This window comes from Saimiri boliviensis, chromosome 12 (assembly GCF_048565385.1).
Source record: "Saimiri boliviensis isolate mSaiBol1 chromosome 12, mSaiBol1.pri, whole genome shotgun sequence".
NCBI lineage: Eukaryota > Metazoa > Chordata > Mammalia > Primates > Cebidae > Saimiri > Saimiri boliviensis.
Window position 1 is genome coordinate 26,441,107 of NC_133460.1, and position 19,388 is coordinate 26,460,494.

At 46.5% G+C, this 19,388-nt stretch overlaps 1 protein-coding gene across 6 annotated transcripts in view; it reads right to left on the bottom strand.

The window, feature by feature from the left end:
- WDFY4 (WDFY family member 4) overlaps positions 1–19,388 on the bottom strand; it is a 304,899-nt gene that overhangs the window by 70,566 nt on the left and 214,945 nt on the right. For all 6 annotated transcript variants that reach the window (XM_074382131.1, XM_074382129.1, XM_074382127.1 and 3 more), the window contains 4 exons: positions 18,255–18,403; positions 12,332–12,452; positions 9,242–9,327; positions 7,640–7,702 (listed from right to left, as the gene is read on the bottom strand). In XM_074382131.1, the coding sequence (XP_074238232.1) occupies positions 7,640–7,702; positions 9,242–9,327; positions 12,332–12,452; positions 18,255–18,403 (419 nt within the window). The remainder of the gene's footprint in view (positions 1–7,639; positions 7,703–9,241; positions 9,328–12,331; positions 12,453–18,254; positions 18,404–19,388) is intronic.

A 19,388-nucleotide genomic window follows, 5' to 3' on the forward strand; every position in this document is an offset into this window, starting at 1 on the left:
TACTGTTGAGCCTTCAAGTTATTTTCAGTTTTTCACTAATGGGAATGGTCTTGTGATGAGAGCCTGTATAACTAAAGCATTTAAAATTATTTTGAATTATTTCCTTGGCATAGCTTCATTATTGGAAATGTTGTGTTAAAGGGTGAGTTTTAACAATAATGTTTATATATGCCATCAAGTAGCTCATAAAAGGTTTACCCATATTTATAGGCCTGCCAGTATCGTAGCAGAGAACCTGTTTCACAGCATCCTTGCCACCACTGAGCACTGGCCTTCACATTTTTATTTTCACTTAATGTCTGAAATGACACATGAGAAGCCTTTCTGAGGCTGAGGGGAGCAACCGAGTCTGAGACATGTGTGATGAGTCGCTATGCTGTAGGTACAGGAGCCACCACTAGCCTGCTGGGCCCTGGGCATGTCCACAGGAGAGCCAGTCTGCTATTGCAGTCACTTCACCTCTGATCCAAAAGGGATGGTGTCTAAGCAGAGATGTATGATCAAGACAGAGGGTGCTGGAGAGCTAAGGAAGACTTCCCAACACTTTTTCTTTAGAATTAATTTTTTCTCCTTAGGTATTCAAAAGGATCAGCAAAGGAGAGAAGTTAAGAGAAACATCAAGGTTACAGATCCCATGTGGTGCCCAGGGTATGCCGGTCCACGCCCTCCCTCCGCCTGCTGCAGCACACTCCTTGCCGCGCTGGGTTCTTGACACCCTTACTTGCTGCCAAGTGCTTGGCTGGCCTGATGCTCCAGCCTTGCTCTGGGGTTTTATCATACTTTCCGTCTTATCATACATCTCAGTAAGGCATTTCAAGTGCATTTAATTTCACCAGGGTTCAGACATACACAGGCAGTGAGCTGGATTTGCCTCAGATTGTATTCAAGTCAGACACCTCTTTAGCCAGGAAATGCTGGCAGCGGGATGAAGCCGACTGGAGACAGAGGCCAGTTAGGAGGCGTCTTCCGCACTCTATTTCTTTTACTGCCAAGGAAAAGGTTTGATGTTGGTGCTCCTTCATGCTCTAAAATACCTCAATCACCTTTACTTCTTGGAAATTGTATGAAACATAAAGATACTTCATAGGAAAGCCTTGGGGGTTCTCTTTCCTCAAATAGAACAAAATCCCTATTCACACTACCTTAACCATCCTGAAAGCCAGGCATCACCTTGGTGAGCTGGTGTGACCTCTGCCCTTTCTGTGTTTGCCCCTGTGGCCTGGAGCAATGACCTCAGCTTCTTGTGTCTCCATCCCCAGGATACACTCAACATCTGCCTAGAGTAGCTATGGCAAAAACTTGAAGACTACTCTTAACAGAGTAAAGAACTCTGAAGAGAAGAAGCCCCCAGTTAGCAGAAGACAGAGTGGCAAGTGGAATCTTCTGGAGAGCGGGCTCGCCGGAGCGGGCTAAGCCAATGACTTGCTTCTCAAATTTACTTCACTCCCTTAGCTTTAGCCCACCTGTGTGTAAAAATGACTTTAGGGAAAGTTTGATGTGGTTTTTAAAATGAATATAGAGAAGAAAATTTAAGAAAAGTATAGATTACATATTATAGACAATTAATTATTAAGACTTTCAGACTTTAATTCCATATTTGTATTATCCTTCTCCCACAGTGCGAATCTGAGTTACAAACATCACTGAATTTACTCACTTGCTGAATCCTACAAAAGATACAATGCGGTACTGGAATTGCTATGACAACACATAAAGTTCAAAATTCCTTTGCCATTCTTCTCCTTTAGAATATATCCCACTCAGGGTGTTAGAATCCAAAAACTGTGTTCCAAATCACTTGAATCATTTTTTTTTCTCTCTGTGTAATTATATAATCTAGTTTGCATACAGTTAAGTGTGGCTGTTTGTATTTACTTTTGTATTCCTTCCATTCTTGCTTTTTACTAAGTTTTTTCAATATATGAAACATTGACATCCTTCAAAAGTGGGGAAAAAAAAAGATTTTAAGACTTAAAAGGCTTACTGCCTCTACATGTCACTCAGCCTGGTACATCTCAATGCCAGTAGTCTGTGATAAGTTACAAGGGTATCATGAGATACTGATATGGTTTGGGTGTTTGTCCCCTCCAAACCGCATGTTGAGATTTGAGCCCCAAGGTTGGGAAGTGTTGGGGTTATGGGGGTGGATCCCTCATGAATGGCCTGCTGCCATCCTCTTGATGAGTGGGTTCTTGCTGTATTCGATCCTGTAGAAAACTGATCGTTAAAAAGAGCTTGGCACCTTCCTTTTCTATCTCTCTTTCTTCCTCTCACCACGTGATGCCTTTTCCCCTTCATCTTCTACCATGAGTGGAAGAACTTATACACAAAAGCCCTCACCGGAAGGTAATGCTGGCACCATGCTTCCTGTACAGCCTGCCAGAACCATGACCCAAATAAACTTCTTTAGTTATAAATTACTTAGCTTCAAGTATTCCTTTGTAATAATGCAAATGGATTAAGACAGATAAGTTATATAGAAAAATATGCTGAAAATACTACAGATAAAATAGAATTTATCAAATATTTCAGTGGTACATAGGTAGGCAGGAAAAAGAAAACAGAGAAATGAACAACAGGAAAAAAAAAGAAAACAAAAAATAAAATGGCAGACTTGTATTCTAATATTTTGATTATTACAATAAATGTAAATGATCTGCTTTATTTTTAATGACCACCAAATGGAAACAACGAAATATTGCTCAATGCACAAACTGTTAAACAAACTGGTATATGCCTATCATGGAATACTACTCAGCAATGAAAAGGAACAGACCATTGGTACACACAAAGACTTGAATGTATCTCAATGGCACTATAAGCAAAGAAAAAATGTCCATCTCCAAAAGTCACTTACTGTATGATTCCATATACAGAACACTCTCTAAATGATAAAATAATAGACATGAAAAACAGATTCATGATTCCCAGTATTTAAGGATGGTGGAGGAAGACAGGGGTAGGCATGACTGTAAAGTGGTAGCACGGAGGTATCTTTGTGGTGATAAAACAACTGTATGCCGACAGTGACAGTAGTTACTCAAATCTACACGTGATAAAATGACAAAGAACTATGCATATACATGTACCAGTGTCAACGTCCTGGTTCTGAAACTGTACTATGTTATGTAAAATGTAACCATGGTGAGGGGGATATTAAGTGAAAAGTGTATGGAGCCTCTCTATTTTTGCAACTGTTAATACTTTGAAATAAAAATTAAAAAAAAAAAACAATCTTACAGCCTAAATGCAACAACAATCAATAGATCCTTGTGCATCTGCCCAGTGCTGATTTATGAGGTCCTATGGCAAGCTTAAAGTGAGAATCTGACACACCAAGCCAGCCTAGAGATGCAATTCAGGCACAGAGTAAGGGAATTCAGGTACTTTAATCTTGGCTCACCTGACTAATCTAAAATTACCCATTGTTGATCTCATTCTTGCAGATTCCTGAAAATGTTGCTAAAATAAATAGAAACTGCGTGTATTCTCTATGTCCCAGGTTTTCTGGAGGTAGCTGAACATAGGTGGCAACTAGGATGGGGAAAACCTTGAACCAGTGGGTTGCTCATTGCCATTCCCGGGCTTTTGCACACCTGCTGCTCACCCCTGGAGATGTGGGAGTGTAAAGGTTGTGAAAGCAATGTGGCTGGGTGGAACTGGAAGGAAAGGGGGTAGGTTGGCTGCAGAGACTGGGGCTTGCAACAGGCTTTTGCCCTGGAAGGGATCTGAGGTTACGGCTAAGGATACAGCAGAGACGAGGCATGAATCTAGTACAGCCAGACAAAGATGAATATAGAATGGGGCCAGGGCCAAGGTCTAAGCATGCTTAGGCAGAATGGCCAGGTCTCAGATGCTCATGGCCCACGGAACCAACTGTGTGGACAAGCTCCTAGACACTGCAGCACTGGCTGTCACTCTTCATTTTGAGTTTGCAGCCAGGTGCTGTTCAGCTCTTTTTCCGGTGACTCCACTCTAGACACAGAATATGAGTAGTTTGAACTTCACAGTTGCATTCCTAGGGCTTCACTTCAGCAAGAAATCCAAGGACCATGCTTCTCCACTCAGTGGTGGAGCTGGCACTACCTTTGCCAGTTAAGCAACTGTGTACCTTACAGATCTGTAGCCAATGGCATGAATCTCTAGGGGGCGAGTGAAGGAAGAGAAACGCTAGGACAGGGAACTTGAGCTTTAGCCTCCTCACAGCTAACTGTGGTGTCTCTGGGGTGTGGTTAATTATCACAGAAGACCATATTCTCATGGGAATTGCGTAGGTTCTTTTGGTTGGTTTTCTAAATTCTTTGTCTTTCATTATTTTTCAAAGAAAATCTCTAAAGAAAACAATAAACTGAAAATGTTCAACTGTAAAACTTTGCATCCCCAAAAGAATTTCATCCTAAGCATTATATATAAAGAGAGTATACAACTAAGAAATGATTTCGGGAACTGCAAATACTCAGGTACAATCTGGCCCTGAATATAAGCACCATCTCACACCCAAAAGATTTCTCCAGACTGGGGACACTTTTGCCTCAGTAATGTGGATGTTTCAGTTTATCCAAAAATATGTACTGAGTCCAAGAGAGATTTGAGGGAAAGAGAACCAGACAGGCATCCTAGCCTTGTATTTCCCTGAGTTTTTTAAACTCTGGGCTCAGTATGAACTGTCATTAGAAAGCAATGTAACTGAGACAGGTAATGTTAGCTTCCCGAAGAAATGCCTGTACAAAAATAAGTTCAAAGGATAGGCTCCCGTTCTTGCAGAGAACCAATACAGAGAATTATACTTCCCATCACTCTTTTTTATATATTTTATTAAAAAGGAATCACCACCATTGGTACCCACAATTCTTTAAAGAAGAACCAAATTTGCTATTCAGCACCAAAAGAAAGTATGTTCCAGAAAAAAAAAAATTCACAAAAACCTGTTTCTTATTATCTATCCTTGGAAAATAGTATAAGCCAACATGATTGTTTGTTTTACTTTTCTTAGTCTCAGGACAATTAGAGTAACTAAATCACTCCAAATGATCACATCTATTTTTTCCCTTTTAAAGGAGTGTTGGGTAATTGTTAAAGGATGGTTGTACCCTGCTTAATTTTGAAGCTGTCTGTAGCCCTTTACGGAAGGGCATGAGTACATTTCAGTGTGAGGATGTGTGTTTATCCACAAGTGCATTCCAGCTCCCTTTCCCGGCAGCTCCTGCCTTCATTTCTCCTTTTCGGACTGGTCCTCTCACATCTTAAAGATCCTGCCTATATTCAACACCACAGAGCAGGACTCATCCAGCAGCTCTAGTTGGCATACGTTAGAAGGCCCTGTCGGCCTGCAGAACCTTGCACCCCACAACCCCACAGAAGTCTGAACAGGCTGCCATGCTGTCTTCAGAAGGTTCAGTCCTGTACCATGGGGACAGGATTCACGCAGACTTTGCAAGTATTTTCCACTTGGAATCCAGGCTCAGAGAGCCTCCTTAGTATATATACAGTTATGAAGGCAGCCATTGTCACCAAAAGCCTCAGCAAAACTCTGACACCAAAAGCTCTGGCTTGCTGTACATGTGGAATGGTGTCCAAAGGAGCCACATGAGTTATTGAAAGCTGAGGCTCAGGACACGAAAATCTGTAGCCTAGGCCAAGAGTCAAGGGCCCATTGAAAATGCTTAGAATGGCACACACACCTCCTTTATAGGTAAAAAAAAAATCCACATTCACTAGAGGGACTAACAAGTAGCTAGGCATTTTTCAAGGCTCAGTCTATGATTATTTCCCCCAGTTATCCAAAAGAAAAATAATCAGCTTCATTCCAAGCACATGGCAGTAGCCAGCCAAGCCCTCCTAAAGCTAAGGGCTACCACTGCCTTCCCACCCTAGAGTTCCTGAAGCTGGCCCTGCCCATGTCCTTACCCTTTAAAGGTTGGTGTGCCCAGGGCACAGTCCTCCGACCTCTTTGCCACGTGCATGCGTTCTTGATAATCTTGCCTACTCTCATGACTTTAAACACTATTCCAAATTTATGTCTCACCTGAACCTCTCTCTTGAAGTCCAAATTCATATGCCCAATAGCCATCATGATGCCTCCACCTGGATATATGATAGGCATCTTGAAATTCACATGTGGCCCTACAGCCACTCTTCCTGTGATCATACTCATTTAATTTTCCAATTGCTGAAGCATAAATTCTCCATCTTATCCTTAAGTCCTCTCTCTCATACATGCATTTCCTACACTTGATTTGTCATCATATCCTATCAAATGTATCTTTAAACATGTCCATCATCTGATCACATCATACCATCTTTGCTGTCATGTCCCTGATCCAAGCCACCATCCTCTCTCACCTGGATTACTGCGATGGCCTCCAGCAACAGCTTCCTAACTAGTCTCCAGCTTCTGCCTTTGACCCGCTACAGTCTACTCCTGGCACAGCAGCCAGAGTGATTCTTATCAATATGTCAGTTCACATCAACCCTCTGCACAAAACCCTCCAATGCTTCCCATCTATTTCAAATAACGATAACACCATAATCTTGTACCAACTACCCTCTGTGACCTCCCTCACCTCCACCCCAACTAAACCCCTGCTCTCCAATCTTACAGGCCTCAGCCATGCCCTGCTCTTCCCTGGGCCTAACACATTCTTTTCTCAGTTAGCTGCATAACTTTTTCTTCACTTTGCCCAAGTCTTAATTCAAAGAGTGTTTCCTTGATAAGGGCTTCACTTGCCACCTCATCTAAGATTTCAGTGCCCACCTCTATCTGCTTGGTTTTTCACACTTACACTTATAATCATCTAATATTCTTTATAGTTCACTTATTTATATTGGTTTATGTCTATCCTCATGAGAATGTGAATTCAATAAGCACAGGAGATTTTTATTTTTCACTATTTTGCTTGTTCTGTCAAGCACCAAATACCATGTATTGCATGCTATTGATAAATGATTTTGAAGGAATTGGTGAGACCCATTTTATACTGATTGTGAATATCTTGAATGTCATTCCTGGGACACCCTCTTCCTTGGCCCCTACACATTCCTGGAGAAAACCAGCAACCATCTTTTTCTATTTTTCACCCCTAAGTGAAATAAAAATACCTACTGATCCCTAAGTGGACTTCCAGAGAACTGGGTAGCTGGAAAAAGGACCCGGGGGAAGACTGCAAGCAACCCATTCACTGGGAGAGACGCCCCATAGCAGAGACTCCTAAATTAATGTCTGATTCGTACACCACCATATATGAATTTAGCTTTTAAGCATTCAGAAACCCTTGTCACAGGAGGCACAGCCCTGGCATTGCTCACACACCCCCACGGGAGGGCCTGACCTCCAAGGCTGAGCCTGACTCCACACCTCTGTGCCACCCGCCCAGTCACCAGAGGCAGAGGGTGGATTCCTACCATTTAGGTCTGAAAAAGCCACAGAGCATGTGGGACTTCAAGTCTGTTCACAAAGGTTTAATTGGCAGAAAGAATTTCAGGAGTAGAATGAAGGATGTACAGGAAGAGGAGAGAGAAAAATCAGGGAAACAGATGGGCATGCTCTCGGCAGGACTTCTTTAGAGAAGGAGGGGAGGTGAGGAGAAACATCAAAGCCAAGGCAGTGCCATGCCCGGAGAGTATGGCTGCCCGCCATTACCTTAGGTTGAGGAGGTCCTCAGAGGCAGCTTTCCCCTTCAGGCTGGGTTGGAAAGAGCAGAAGCTGCATGAAAAGGGAAGGGATAATTCCATCAGCAGAGTCAGGCAGGAATTCCATCATTAATTCCATCGAGCCAGGCAGGAAGCTTGGCTCATTCTTGCTCCCCCACACTCCACCCTGCCCCCGGGTTATGAACACGAGGCCTGGGTGTACCTCTAGGCATCCCTCAGCACTCTCTGGCATTACACACTATTGCCTTAATACCAACAGTGACAACAATAAAACAATAATTACTCAGGCAGTGTGAGTGAGGTACCTCCTCTGGGCCAGGCCCTTGACAACATTGCCAATGTCAACAACCCTGCCATACATTCCAGCGTGTTGCTGTGGGGACAAATGCCATCTTAATGCCAGGTTCCTTGAGCCGAGTGGGTAGTGGTTGTGGAGTTTGCACTAGGCCATATTCACACCCTGAGCTGTGGAGGTGTGAGATTTCTCAATCAACTGTGAAAAACCTTGTTTAATGAACAGAAACCATAGGGGGAAATGAATAAAGTTTAATGGGTTGCATGTCTGCTTATTTGATTTGGTCTAAACTAGACTTTGAAGACAATTTTAGGGGGCAGTCTGACAGCAGCTTGGAAGAACTGTGTAGGAGGGCTCACCTGAGTCTGAGGAGGTGCACCTAGAGCTGGCACAAAAGCCTCTCGCCAGGAGCTGTTTTTCTCCATCCTGGCCCTGCCCCTTGGATGCAGTAGCAGGCCTTGGTGCCAGTTCCATAGGGCCACCAAGAAGGTAGGGCTTGAACTTCTGAGCATAACATGGGCTCCCAGGCCAGGGGATGTCAAATCTCTCCTCAGAACTTCCAGCCCACGTGGAACAGCTCATAACCGCTCCCTCCGTTAATCAGCCTCTCTGTGCTCTATTACCATGAGGAACTGACCTTCCTGTCTATTCTTTCTAGATTCTCTACAAACCAATCTACTGATCTATAACTTTAATGATGATAAAAACAAATAACTGTGGTATTAAGAACTTACACACTGGCTTATATTTCTTAAATTGATTCACCTGGAGAAAGAGAAGTTAACTAAAATGGCAGGCTTCTCCCTTTAAGAAAAACATGTTCAGTGCACATGTGGGAAATCAGTTGTTTGGAATTCCTTCCAATGAAATATGAAATTGGAGCAACTAAAATTGGCAACTGGGATCAAAAAGAAAGATTAAGCCAAAAAAAATTACTTGGAAAATTAGAAAATAAAGCCAGAACATTCTGGAAGGCCCATTAAACAGCCAGTTTCTTAACTCTGCTGTTGCAGCTGTGTGATTTTTTTTCTCCCTTCAGTCTTCCTGTTCTATGCCACTTCAGTTCAGGAAAATGGAGCCTGCTTCCTAGGACCGAAGCAAAGACCTTCTCTGTTCCCATACCGCCTTTCATGAGCTGGCAGCTCTGCAGGCTAGCAGTGCCTCCCTGGGCCCAGCCTGAGTGGCGCTCGCTGTGGGTTGAAAATACTTTTCCTGAGCACAGAGCTGATTGCTCTCTGCCCCTTTGCCCTCAGTTCAGGATCAGTTTTCTCAGAATGAAGGTTTTCAAGCCCTTACCTTTTAAAGACCTTACTCCGATCACTGTTGTAGAAGACAAGAAACTTGGAATATCCATTGTGGAAGAAGATCTCCAGGGCAATGTCCTGTGAAGAGAAGCCCGTTTTAACGCTCCTGATATTTTGTGGACTAGAGATGCCCCAGGGTGACAGAGCTGCTGGAAATGGGTCATTGGGGGTCTCTGTGTCAGGACACCCTTCCTGGGTAGTCCTTTTGAGCTCCCATGGGTGGTAAGACCTTGGTAACAGGGATGGGGTGCTTCTGCAGAATGTGTGGGAGGGCTGGGGACATGACCGCAGTTCCAAGTTCCTCTGAAGCAGGAAGCAAAAGGCCCACTTCCAGGGTAAGCATGAGGCAGACATGAGAGAAAGCACCCATGCCAGCCTCAGACACTTTCACCTCTGAGTTATGGGCTTGGTTTCCTGAGCCAGAAGTCACCTTACCAGAAACACTAGGGGAGCTAGTTTGGTGGGTGCCGCTGGACAGCATCATGAGCTGATCTATAGATGCAGCACAGGGCACTCTGCCCAGGCCATTTAAGCAGCACGGGGTGCTCTGGTCGGGCCATTTTGATGTGGCTCCACTGGCATAGTAAGGTTTTTATTAGGGGAACTTCCTTAATGCCTAATTAAAATTCACATAATGTTCTTTTCTTTTCTTTTCTTTTTTCTTTTCCCTCATCTTATTTCCTCCCTAACTCCTTTCTATCCTAAGCTATGTAAATAACAGATTTGGAATAAGAGAGAGACTGAGTCACCTATGGGACAAGCCTCAGGGATGAGATGAGGCCAAGGAGAATTTCCAGGGATGAAGGGAGGGTCAAGGAGAGGTGAGACCTGGACACGGAGGGAGGCGTGGGGTGGGCTAAGGGTCAGACTCAGAGGTGGGTACTGCATCCAATAACGGGTACTGTCCTGTATCGACCTGGCTGGAAGTGAGTTCTCAAAGTCAGGTTCATGAATTCTCCTGAACAGAAGGAAGGTATTTGCAAGGATGTTGCAAACCTCCTGTCCTCTGCTAGCGGGCAGGAGAGGCTTGGATTTTTTTCTACAAATAGAAATATAAATAATGTGGAAAACAAGAAGTGAATGCAGAATTTGTGGAGGGTACAGCTTTCCCTGGATGCCTGGAGTGTCAAGCTCTGCCTTTCTCCTGGGAGAATCCAGAGATGGGCAAATGATGGCCTTGCTCAAAAAGCTCTCCCCTTGGCTTTCACCACTTGAGGTGAACCAATCCTCTGGAAACAATCACCGCATACTAGGGAGAAAAAACCCATGGACTGATACTTATCTGCTACTCTGTATAACATTTAAGGTAGACATATAATCATAACAAATAATTTTGAGTACCTACCTTGTACCTAAAATTATACTCAGTGCTGTATGTATAATAGTGGGAAAGGAAGGCCATGACCTCCTGCTCGTGGGAGGGAAAGGAAACAAGGGAGGTGCCCACAGGAGCTAACGTGGCAGAGCTGAGGTGGAGACAAAGCCCAGACCCAGCAGCACTGAACCATCAGGGCAGGGCGCTGCTTCCACTCCGCCCTCCCAGCTCCCTCACCCTGCAAGCGTGCGCAGGAAGCTCAGGCAAAAAGAACTGTGTTGCAGGCAAAAGCAGCAGAGGAAGGAAGAGTGCTCACGAGAGGGCTAGAGCAAGCTGCTGGCAGACCCTTGACAGCTCGGCAGCTGGGACCTTTCAGAAATCCACCCCTCCCGCTTAAAGGCTCCCCTGAGCTTCAGTTTCTTTTTCATTTTCTTTCTTTCTTTTCCTTTTCTTTTTTTGAGATGGAGTCTCTCTCTGTTGCCCAGGCTGGAGTGGAGTGGCACAATGTCAGGTTACCACAACTTCCACTTCCAGGTTCAAGCAAGTCTCCTGCCTCAACCTCCCGAGTAGCTGGGACTACAGGCATGCACCACCGTACTTGGCTAATGTTCGAATTTTTTTGTTTTAGTAAAGACGGTGTTTCACTATGTTGGCCAGGCTGGTCTCGAACTCCTGACCTTGTAATCTGCCCCTCAGCCTCCCGAAATGCTGGGATTACAGGCATGAGGCACCACACCCGGTGCTGGTGCTTCGGTTTCAGAGAATGATAATGAGACCTCTCGCAGGTCACTGGATGAATCAATGATGCACCTACAGAAAATAGATTTACAAATGAAGACATCTAGTTCATCTAGGCTAAGCTCTGCTCCTTTGCTGGTCTTTGGAACTAACAGTGACCCTTCAGAGAGGGTGGAAAGGGATCCTGCCCCTCCTGTCACATGGTCCCTTAGATCCTCTTTTCTGCCAGCTATCCTGGAGGCCCAGGGGACGGGGATGCAGCTTTGCTATTGCTGAGCTTGAGATAATGAAGGCAAGATGTGTTTGAGGTCGCTGGAGGCCCCTGAAGTTCACCCTGCTCCCTTTGCTGCCCAGGTGATGTGTCTAGAAAGTGTGATCTATATGTGAGGTGAGATGAGAAGCAGGAGGTTACGACCAGCTATGGCTGAGCTCTTCCTCTGAAAGGAGCCACCATCTCTGTTCCATGCCTGGCTAAGCCCTTGAAGGCAGTGGGTGAGGCGCTAAAAGACTCTGGTTGGAAGTGGCAGCTGGGAGATCCGTAAACCACTTGGCCCCATCAACAGGGCCGAGCAGGAGCTTGGCGATAAGTGAGCACCTTGGGGAGTGGGGAGACTATGTCAGCAAGGGAGGTCTTGCACCTGTGGGCAGAGCAGGGCAAGGGCACTCTACTCCCAGGCACCAACTCTCCTGGGAGGCAATGGATCTGCCCTGCCCTGTATTCCTAAATCTCCAAGGCAGCTCTGGCCTATGTCAGGATCAAAACAGCGAAGCAGCTGAATCCTACAAGACACAGTGAAAGGCCCAACAGCCAATGGCAGGGACTAGGGACTGGAGAGAAGTCAGAACTCCCACCTGGGACCAGGGCCAACATAAGCCCGGGGAACTCCCAGGTGTCTCCTTAAGGGCACTGGGCTGTGCACAGGCACAAAGACGAGTCACAGAGGCGTGTCTCTGGATGGCTTCTGGACCACCTGTCCCATGACCCTGCCTCTCACCTGCCCCAGGAGGGCCAGTAAGCAGCGTGCTTACCTGCAGGAGGAAGCGAGCCTGTCGTAGCTCCCGCACATCAGCATAGCTGTGGCGCTGGCATGAGTAACGGTCAGAGGACCTGTCTTTGCTGCACAGGTTGAAAATGAACGGATCGCTGATGCTGAAAAAGAAACAGCCATGCAGGGCACATGTTCAGACATCAGAGTGAGAACACGTGCAGGTTTCTTCCTCTTCCTGCCCTCCACCAGCCCCACCCATATTTCCAAGGACACATCAGAGGGATGTGGTGGTCACTGCCAATCAGTGTGCTAGTCCCACTCATCTGAGAAATCCTTGCTGAGTGCTTGCCCATGTCAGCTCTGGCAATGGTTGCTGACACATGAAAGCTGCCCTGCCCTGGAAGAACAGGGTAAGGTGTCCCAGGGGACAGCAAGATGATGGCACAGTTTTCAGGACGATGCTGACAAAAGGTATGGGGGTGGGGGTGAGAAGGTCCCTTGGCCAAAAGTAGGGGCCAGCAGGGAGGGCTTCATGGGTCCTGTGCGTGACTGTAAACCACACGCAGGAGCCTTGGTGGGTTCCTGCGGCCTCCCTTCACCGGCTCCCCCGTGCCTGTGCCAGCTACCTCTGCCCAGGAATGACAGTCTCAGCCCCAGGATGTCTGCTCTGCCACACACCTTAGTTCCTCTGCCCAAGTGTTCTTGTTTTGTATTGAATGAACTCTTTCCCTGGCAGGGCTGAGAGCCTGGATGAGGTAACTGAGTCAGATGTGGCCTGTGGCTGCCACAGGGACTGGCAGGACTCAGAGCCTTCTTGACAGGACTGGGGCTACAGAGCACTTAGCAAGGAGGTTGGAAGGAAGCCAGGTGACCATGAGACTGAGTGCACACCAGAGTTAGGAGGGGTCATGCACCACAGGGAGGAGGAGGGAGGGGAGCAGAGGAAGGCAGAGAGGCCACTGGTGAGGCATGAGGGCAGCGCCTGGAGGGCATCTGCAGAGCGCCTGCATCCTGAGAGGCCGCCCATCCTGGGCCTTGGGGGCCTTTAAGATGAGATCTCCTCTCCAGAGGTGAGTGAGGCTCTCACGGACACTGCAAAGTGATGTCTGATGTTAAACCAGGGAACTCTTTAGGACCCTTGCCCACCTCCCCAACATCTTTGGCAGCCCTGAGAGCTATCTGGCTCTCAGCTGAGCTGCCCCTAAACGTCTCTGATTCCAGTGGGGCCACAGTGATAATTCTCCTCCCTACCCTCGGCTTAGGTCAAACCACATCCCAGGTCAAGGTACTGGTGGGGATGACATAGCCACCAGCATCCCTGCTAGCAGGAACCGCAGCAGATATCTTTGGCACCTTGGCTGCATGTCTGACTGGTCTCTCTCTCCTGCAGATCATACAAAGGCACAGGCCTGAGTTGCTTGGTATACCCAGCCCGGGACAAAGAGGTGCACTAAATTCTGAAGCGATCGCTCAATCACACAGCAGAAACAACTTCCTGAAAGCCAGAGCTCATTCAGTTTGCAAAACCCAGGCCGGAGACAGAAAGCGTAAGGGATGCATCTTAAAATTCCCAGGCCAGGCCTTGAGTGGTGAGAAGAAATCTTGGAGAGCTAGTAAGGGACCCACTCAAAAGGCAGAGAAGGGACCCACATGTGAAGTGGGGCCCACCGCCCAGGCACCTGCGGGAACAGAGGCATGCCTCCAATAGACATCAGGCAGTCCCAAGATGAGGAGAGTTAAGAGGAGTATGCAGGAGGCTTTCCCTGAAAGATCTCAGAGTGACCCCTCCTCCTAGAGAAGCAGAAGAGAGGAGGAGAAAGGGAAGATAATAAATTTGTCCAAATATTTATTCCCAAAGAGAACAATTTGTACACTGGAAATAGCTGAAATGCCTTGAGCTAATCACATGAAACTTTTTACCATCTGGACACATGGGAGCATGAGAAATACAGCTGATTTCAGTTATAGACAGTTACATTTCTAGACATCTGGGGCATGCAGTAATCTTAAATTGTGTATACAACCACAACCATTTTGATAAAATGCCAGGACTGAGAAATGAAGGCCTCCCAAGCATGCCAGCCCTCAAGAAGCCTGTGGGCCAACCACAGGCTCAGAAAGCCAAGGGCTGCAAGGGCCCCTGCCCCACAGTGGTCCTGCCAGCCCCAGCCCTAGGTGGCAGGGAGTGGGTGAGGAAATTGTTTCAGCTCCTCCCATTCCAGCTCCCAGTGTGGTCCCCACGGCCCAGCCTACAATGCACAACATGGAGCCTCCATGTTCCACTTCTTGGGGAAGTCCAGAGAGGCCAAGCAGTCACAGAGGCCCAGAGGGAATTCTCCAATCTATGGTCAGTGGCAGTCCAGCATGTACAGCACTAAGAGCTTGGACTTGTGCTGGGCAGCAGGGAAGACTGCCCAAGTGAGACATAGACTGAACTCTTTGCTTAGGCTCCTGAACAGCTGGACTTCAAGGCTGCAGATTCAGGCTCTCTGCAGGCCCTTCCCAGAAGAATCCTCCCAAGCCCTCTCCTCTAAGCCACGTCATTATAGGATCGATCAAACACAAAACACAGCTTTGGTTCTGGATACTTCTGCCAGGATGCTTTAATAAAAACCTGCTGCTGGCTGAGGTCATTTGTCCATTATTAATGCTCCTATCCAGAGCTCAGCTGAGCTGCCCCTACACATCTCTGACTCCCAGCAAGGCCATAGAGACAATTCTCCTTCCTACCTTTACTGGCTTAGATCTAGCAGTATCCCAGGCCAAGGTACTGATGAGGATGATAAAGCCACTCCTCTGTGCTCCCACCATCCCATGCTTGTGGGAACCACAGCAAATATTCTGCATACCTTAGCTGTGTGATTGGCTGGTCTCTCTCCCTTGCAGACCCTACAAAGGCACAGGCCTTTACCCATGGCTCTCTGTCATGTGACTGTCATGCTCTCTGGTCTGCCACACATTTCTCTAGTTATTATTTAATTGGATTCTCATAAGGAACCCTTATACTGAGCATGACTTATTTTTATTCTTATATTGTAAGTGAAGAAACTGCATTCCAGAGAGGTGAGACTTTTCCAAGGTCATGTGGTCCTTAAGAGGGGGAACTTGGAGTCAAACTCGTCCTCCAACTCTAATACCCAAGCTCTTTCAACAGTGCCTTTTTTTTCCCTGGAGGCAGACATGCTCCCTTGCTTTTATGGAGCTCTCCCACTGGCTCCCTGATTTCAGTTTGCTCTGTGCTGACTGTTTCTGCAACTCAGGACTCTGAAACACAGATGACACATGGAAGAACGCTCTGGAAAATGGTACGAAGCTTTTAGGAGAAAAGATAGAGAAAAGATATGTTAAATTCCAGTACCTCACATTGTGATTGTATTTGTAAGCAGGATATTTACAGATGCAATCAAGTTAAAATGAAGCCATTAGGGTGGGCTCAAATCCAACCTGACTGATGTCTTTATAAAAAGGGAAAATTTGGACACGGAGACAGACACACAGAGGGAAGATGATGTGAAGACACAGGGACAAGATGGCCACGTGCGTGAACCAACACATCTCCAAGCCAAGGGAGGCAGAGGATGCTCTGCAACACCAGAAGGTGAGAGAGGCAAGGAAGCGTCTCCCTAGAGCAGTCAGGGGAAGCGTGGCCTTGCCTTGGTTTCGTGTTGCCAGCCTCTAAGACTATGAAACAACACACTTCTGTTTTTTTATTTAAAGCCACCCAGTTTTTGACTGCCCTGGCAAATGAATATAGCCACCCTCATCAGCTAAGAAAGGGATCTCATACAAACAAAAGCTAACCTTCTCAGAAAGCTGTTAGTTTCTGAGGAAATTTCCATAGTCCAAAGTCCAATCACTGTCGAGAAGTCTGCAGTGTTCTTGAGGCTGATTTAGGATATTTTTACAGGACATCGGAGAGGCTCTTTCAAGGTCTAATGGGCAACTGACTCAATTTCATAGCAGTCTTTTAGAGAAGCATTTCAGGTTTGACTTAGCTTTATTTTTAACAAGCTTATTCATGTATCTTCTTTAATCTTCATGGTCAAAATAAGACTTAATCCCCATTGATCTGGCATGATCTAATAGTCTCTCAGAACTGCATCTCCAGGAGTGCCAGCAGTTTCCTAGGGCAGTAGACAAGACCCCAGAGAGAAAGCACTGTCTGAGTAACAAATGCTTCTTTGAGGTGTGGTGACTATCACTACCTGGGCACTTCCCCAGTGCAATTCCAGGATAGTAATTTCTTCTCACTCTACTCCTGCTTGCATTCTAGAAAAGTCCATTTTTCAGACCTTAGAAGTCTCCCTTGTTTGTGCTTGCCAATCAAGTGAGTACATAAAACCTGACCACTGGGCTTCTATTAAAAGTGCGGATATAGTGAATTTGATCAAGATTAGATGCATCTCATAAACACAATTTACCTGATCGATAAGATCTTACCTAACACTAAGTCAATCTAAACCACAGGTGAAGAGTGTAGCAGTGGATTATGCGAGTCATCATAGGGGCACGCTGTGCATGCAGATAGAGTGGAAAGCTTTCATCAGCTCTTAGGCATGGCTGCAGACCCATCGTCCATATTGATCAGTATCAATAAAACATGAGCGATAAGATGGGATGAGCATGCCAAGTATTAATTATGCTTCTCCTGCCTTGGAGAAGCACAGAAGACACAACAATTGGTGAACGCTTGGTATGAATAAAAGATGGAAATTAGCAGTGAGAAAAATGCCAAGCATTTTAAAGTATTCTGACTTAAATCAACCAAGGTGGGCTGACATCTACTCTTCCACACTCCTCCAACTCCTGCTTGCTGACATAGGCTGGAAGTGACAGGACATCTGGAAGTTAAAGTTCTTGGTTACTGGCAGATAAGTCTTGGACTCCTCTGTCAGTAGTCTAAAACAGTGACTCTCAAAGTGTGGTCCCGGATCAGTGACAGAATCAGCATCAGCGAGGAACTTACTAAGCCTCAGGCCCTGCCCCAGACCTACTGAATTAGAAATTAGCATGGGGCAGGACCCAGGGGTCTGTGTGCTAACAAGCCTTCCAGGTGATGCTGGTGTCAGTTAGTTTGAGAGCCACTGGTCTAAGAGGTCATCTTGTCATTATCTGAACTTGGGTCAACTGGAAAAGCAAGGCCTATCTCTGCATGAAAAAAATCTTCATCCAAATATCTTCAAAGGCAATGACCAAGTGAAAGCATATACTTGACAACTGAACTTTTGGCAAAAGTTTAGTCAATCTGATTTTGAATGACCTTACTTCATAAACACAGAATTGCACAATAAGGGCTGACTGCATCCGAGCAGACCAATTGCACTGGATCCTAAAGAACTCGGCATTTCCTGCCAAAGGTCTCTGGTGTTTGTTGGTGCAAAAATGACTTCAAATTTCTTCCCAAGTCTCACCCATTCTGCAAGATCTAGATCTTGGTCACTTCCTCAGGTCGCTCTTCCCCACCGCTCCAGTCCCAGGCTATCCCACCAAGCCTGAACCCTGCAGAGCCCTCTCATAATACAGATTTTGTCTCATGATCATAGTGTGTAGCCAACAGTTTCCAAAAGAACCTGTGCATGCTTCCAATTGCAATACGTCCCTCAGAAGAGAGGGCGGTGCCTGTTGTCTTACACAGAATGAGCAACCAACATGTTGTTGATTAAGTTGATGGCAACTGAATTCAGCCATGCAAATAACCTAAGGATTATCTCTGAGTCCTGACATTCCACATCAGGAGAGACGCGAGGAGCTGCCACATTGGTACGCAGTCCCGATCGCAACTTGAGGGAACCATGGCTATGGATGGCCTATGCCTGAAGGTTCTTCTGTTTTATCTCACGGCTCAGTTTCAGGCCCAAACCCAAGCCCACTGTAAGAACAAGGTGACAAGGGAAAGAGTGAGGGCGGCTGGTAAGGATGAACGGGCTCAGGGAAGAATCTGCTGGGAGAAGGGGATAACTCACTTGGATAAGCAGTGACGAGTACAGTAGACATCGCCCGTGGGAGACAGTGTGAAGTTCTCACAGATGTAGAAGTGTTGGTGTCCAAAGAGCAGGACCCCTTCCGACACCAGGTGTCCCTGAACAGTCACCATGGAGAACTTCTGTGTCACCTGGAAGGAGAGAGTGCCAAAATCAGGTGGCGCCTAGGAAGCATGCCCATGGTCCTTGGGGGAAACAGGAGGGTAATGACCAGTCACCCATGGGGCACTTGGAGGTGAGAGCAGTGCCTTGTATGAATGGCAGTTCTGCTGCCCAAGACCTGTACTACTCTTCACAGCCTACATGGCACTTCTGTACCCCACCTGGGCTGGTGTTTAATCTACCCAAGCTCCCCTCTGCTCCCACCAAGGTGTGCGGGTGAGTGCTTACTGCCGTATTCAGCATGTCAAAGTCCTTTCTTTCACTTTGAGCCCCTCTGCAACTATAAACATTCCACAGTTAGCAGTGAGGAAAGTTCACCAGGTACGAGACATCCCTAGTTACAGAGGAGAGGGAGCTTGTCCATGGTCCAGGGACCAGCTGGTGTGTGGTTGAGCCAGGACTAGAAGTCAGAAGTGCCTAGAACCACAGGTACAAGACCTGTACTGCCATCTGCAAGGCCCAGACAAGCATGCGCAGAAGACGCACAGTTCTCTGCCCAGATCCTTCCTCTTGGACCGCGGTGTGCATTTCCCCTGCTGCTGGAAATGTTGGCCTTTCTCCAGAATTGCCTTAGCTGAATACAGCCCCTAGCCTAAGGTCACATCCTCTTCCCAGCACCAATCTGTTCCCACAAACTGGTCAATGTTGGGTAGGGAGGCTTAGCTCCTCTGGCTCAATTCAAGAAAACTCTAAACAACCATCTCAAACCTAGAGCTGCTCTGAAGTCAGCTGAGATCTTTGCTGAGACTGCACTGTGGTTGCACATCTCCATCGGCCCAGCCCTGCAATCCTCATTCCCAGTCAACTTTCTGCATGCGGAATCTGACCTGTGAGAATGTCTTGGCATGACCTGGAGTTCTGGATGTAGTCAGAATCAAGTGGGTTCTTACATAGTAAACGCTAAAGAAACAAGTGAGTGAATCAACAAATTCTAGAACATGAGGGCATAAAGGG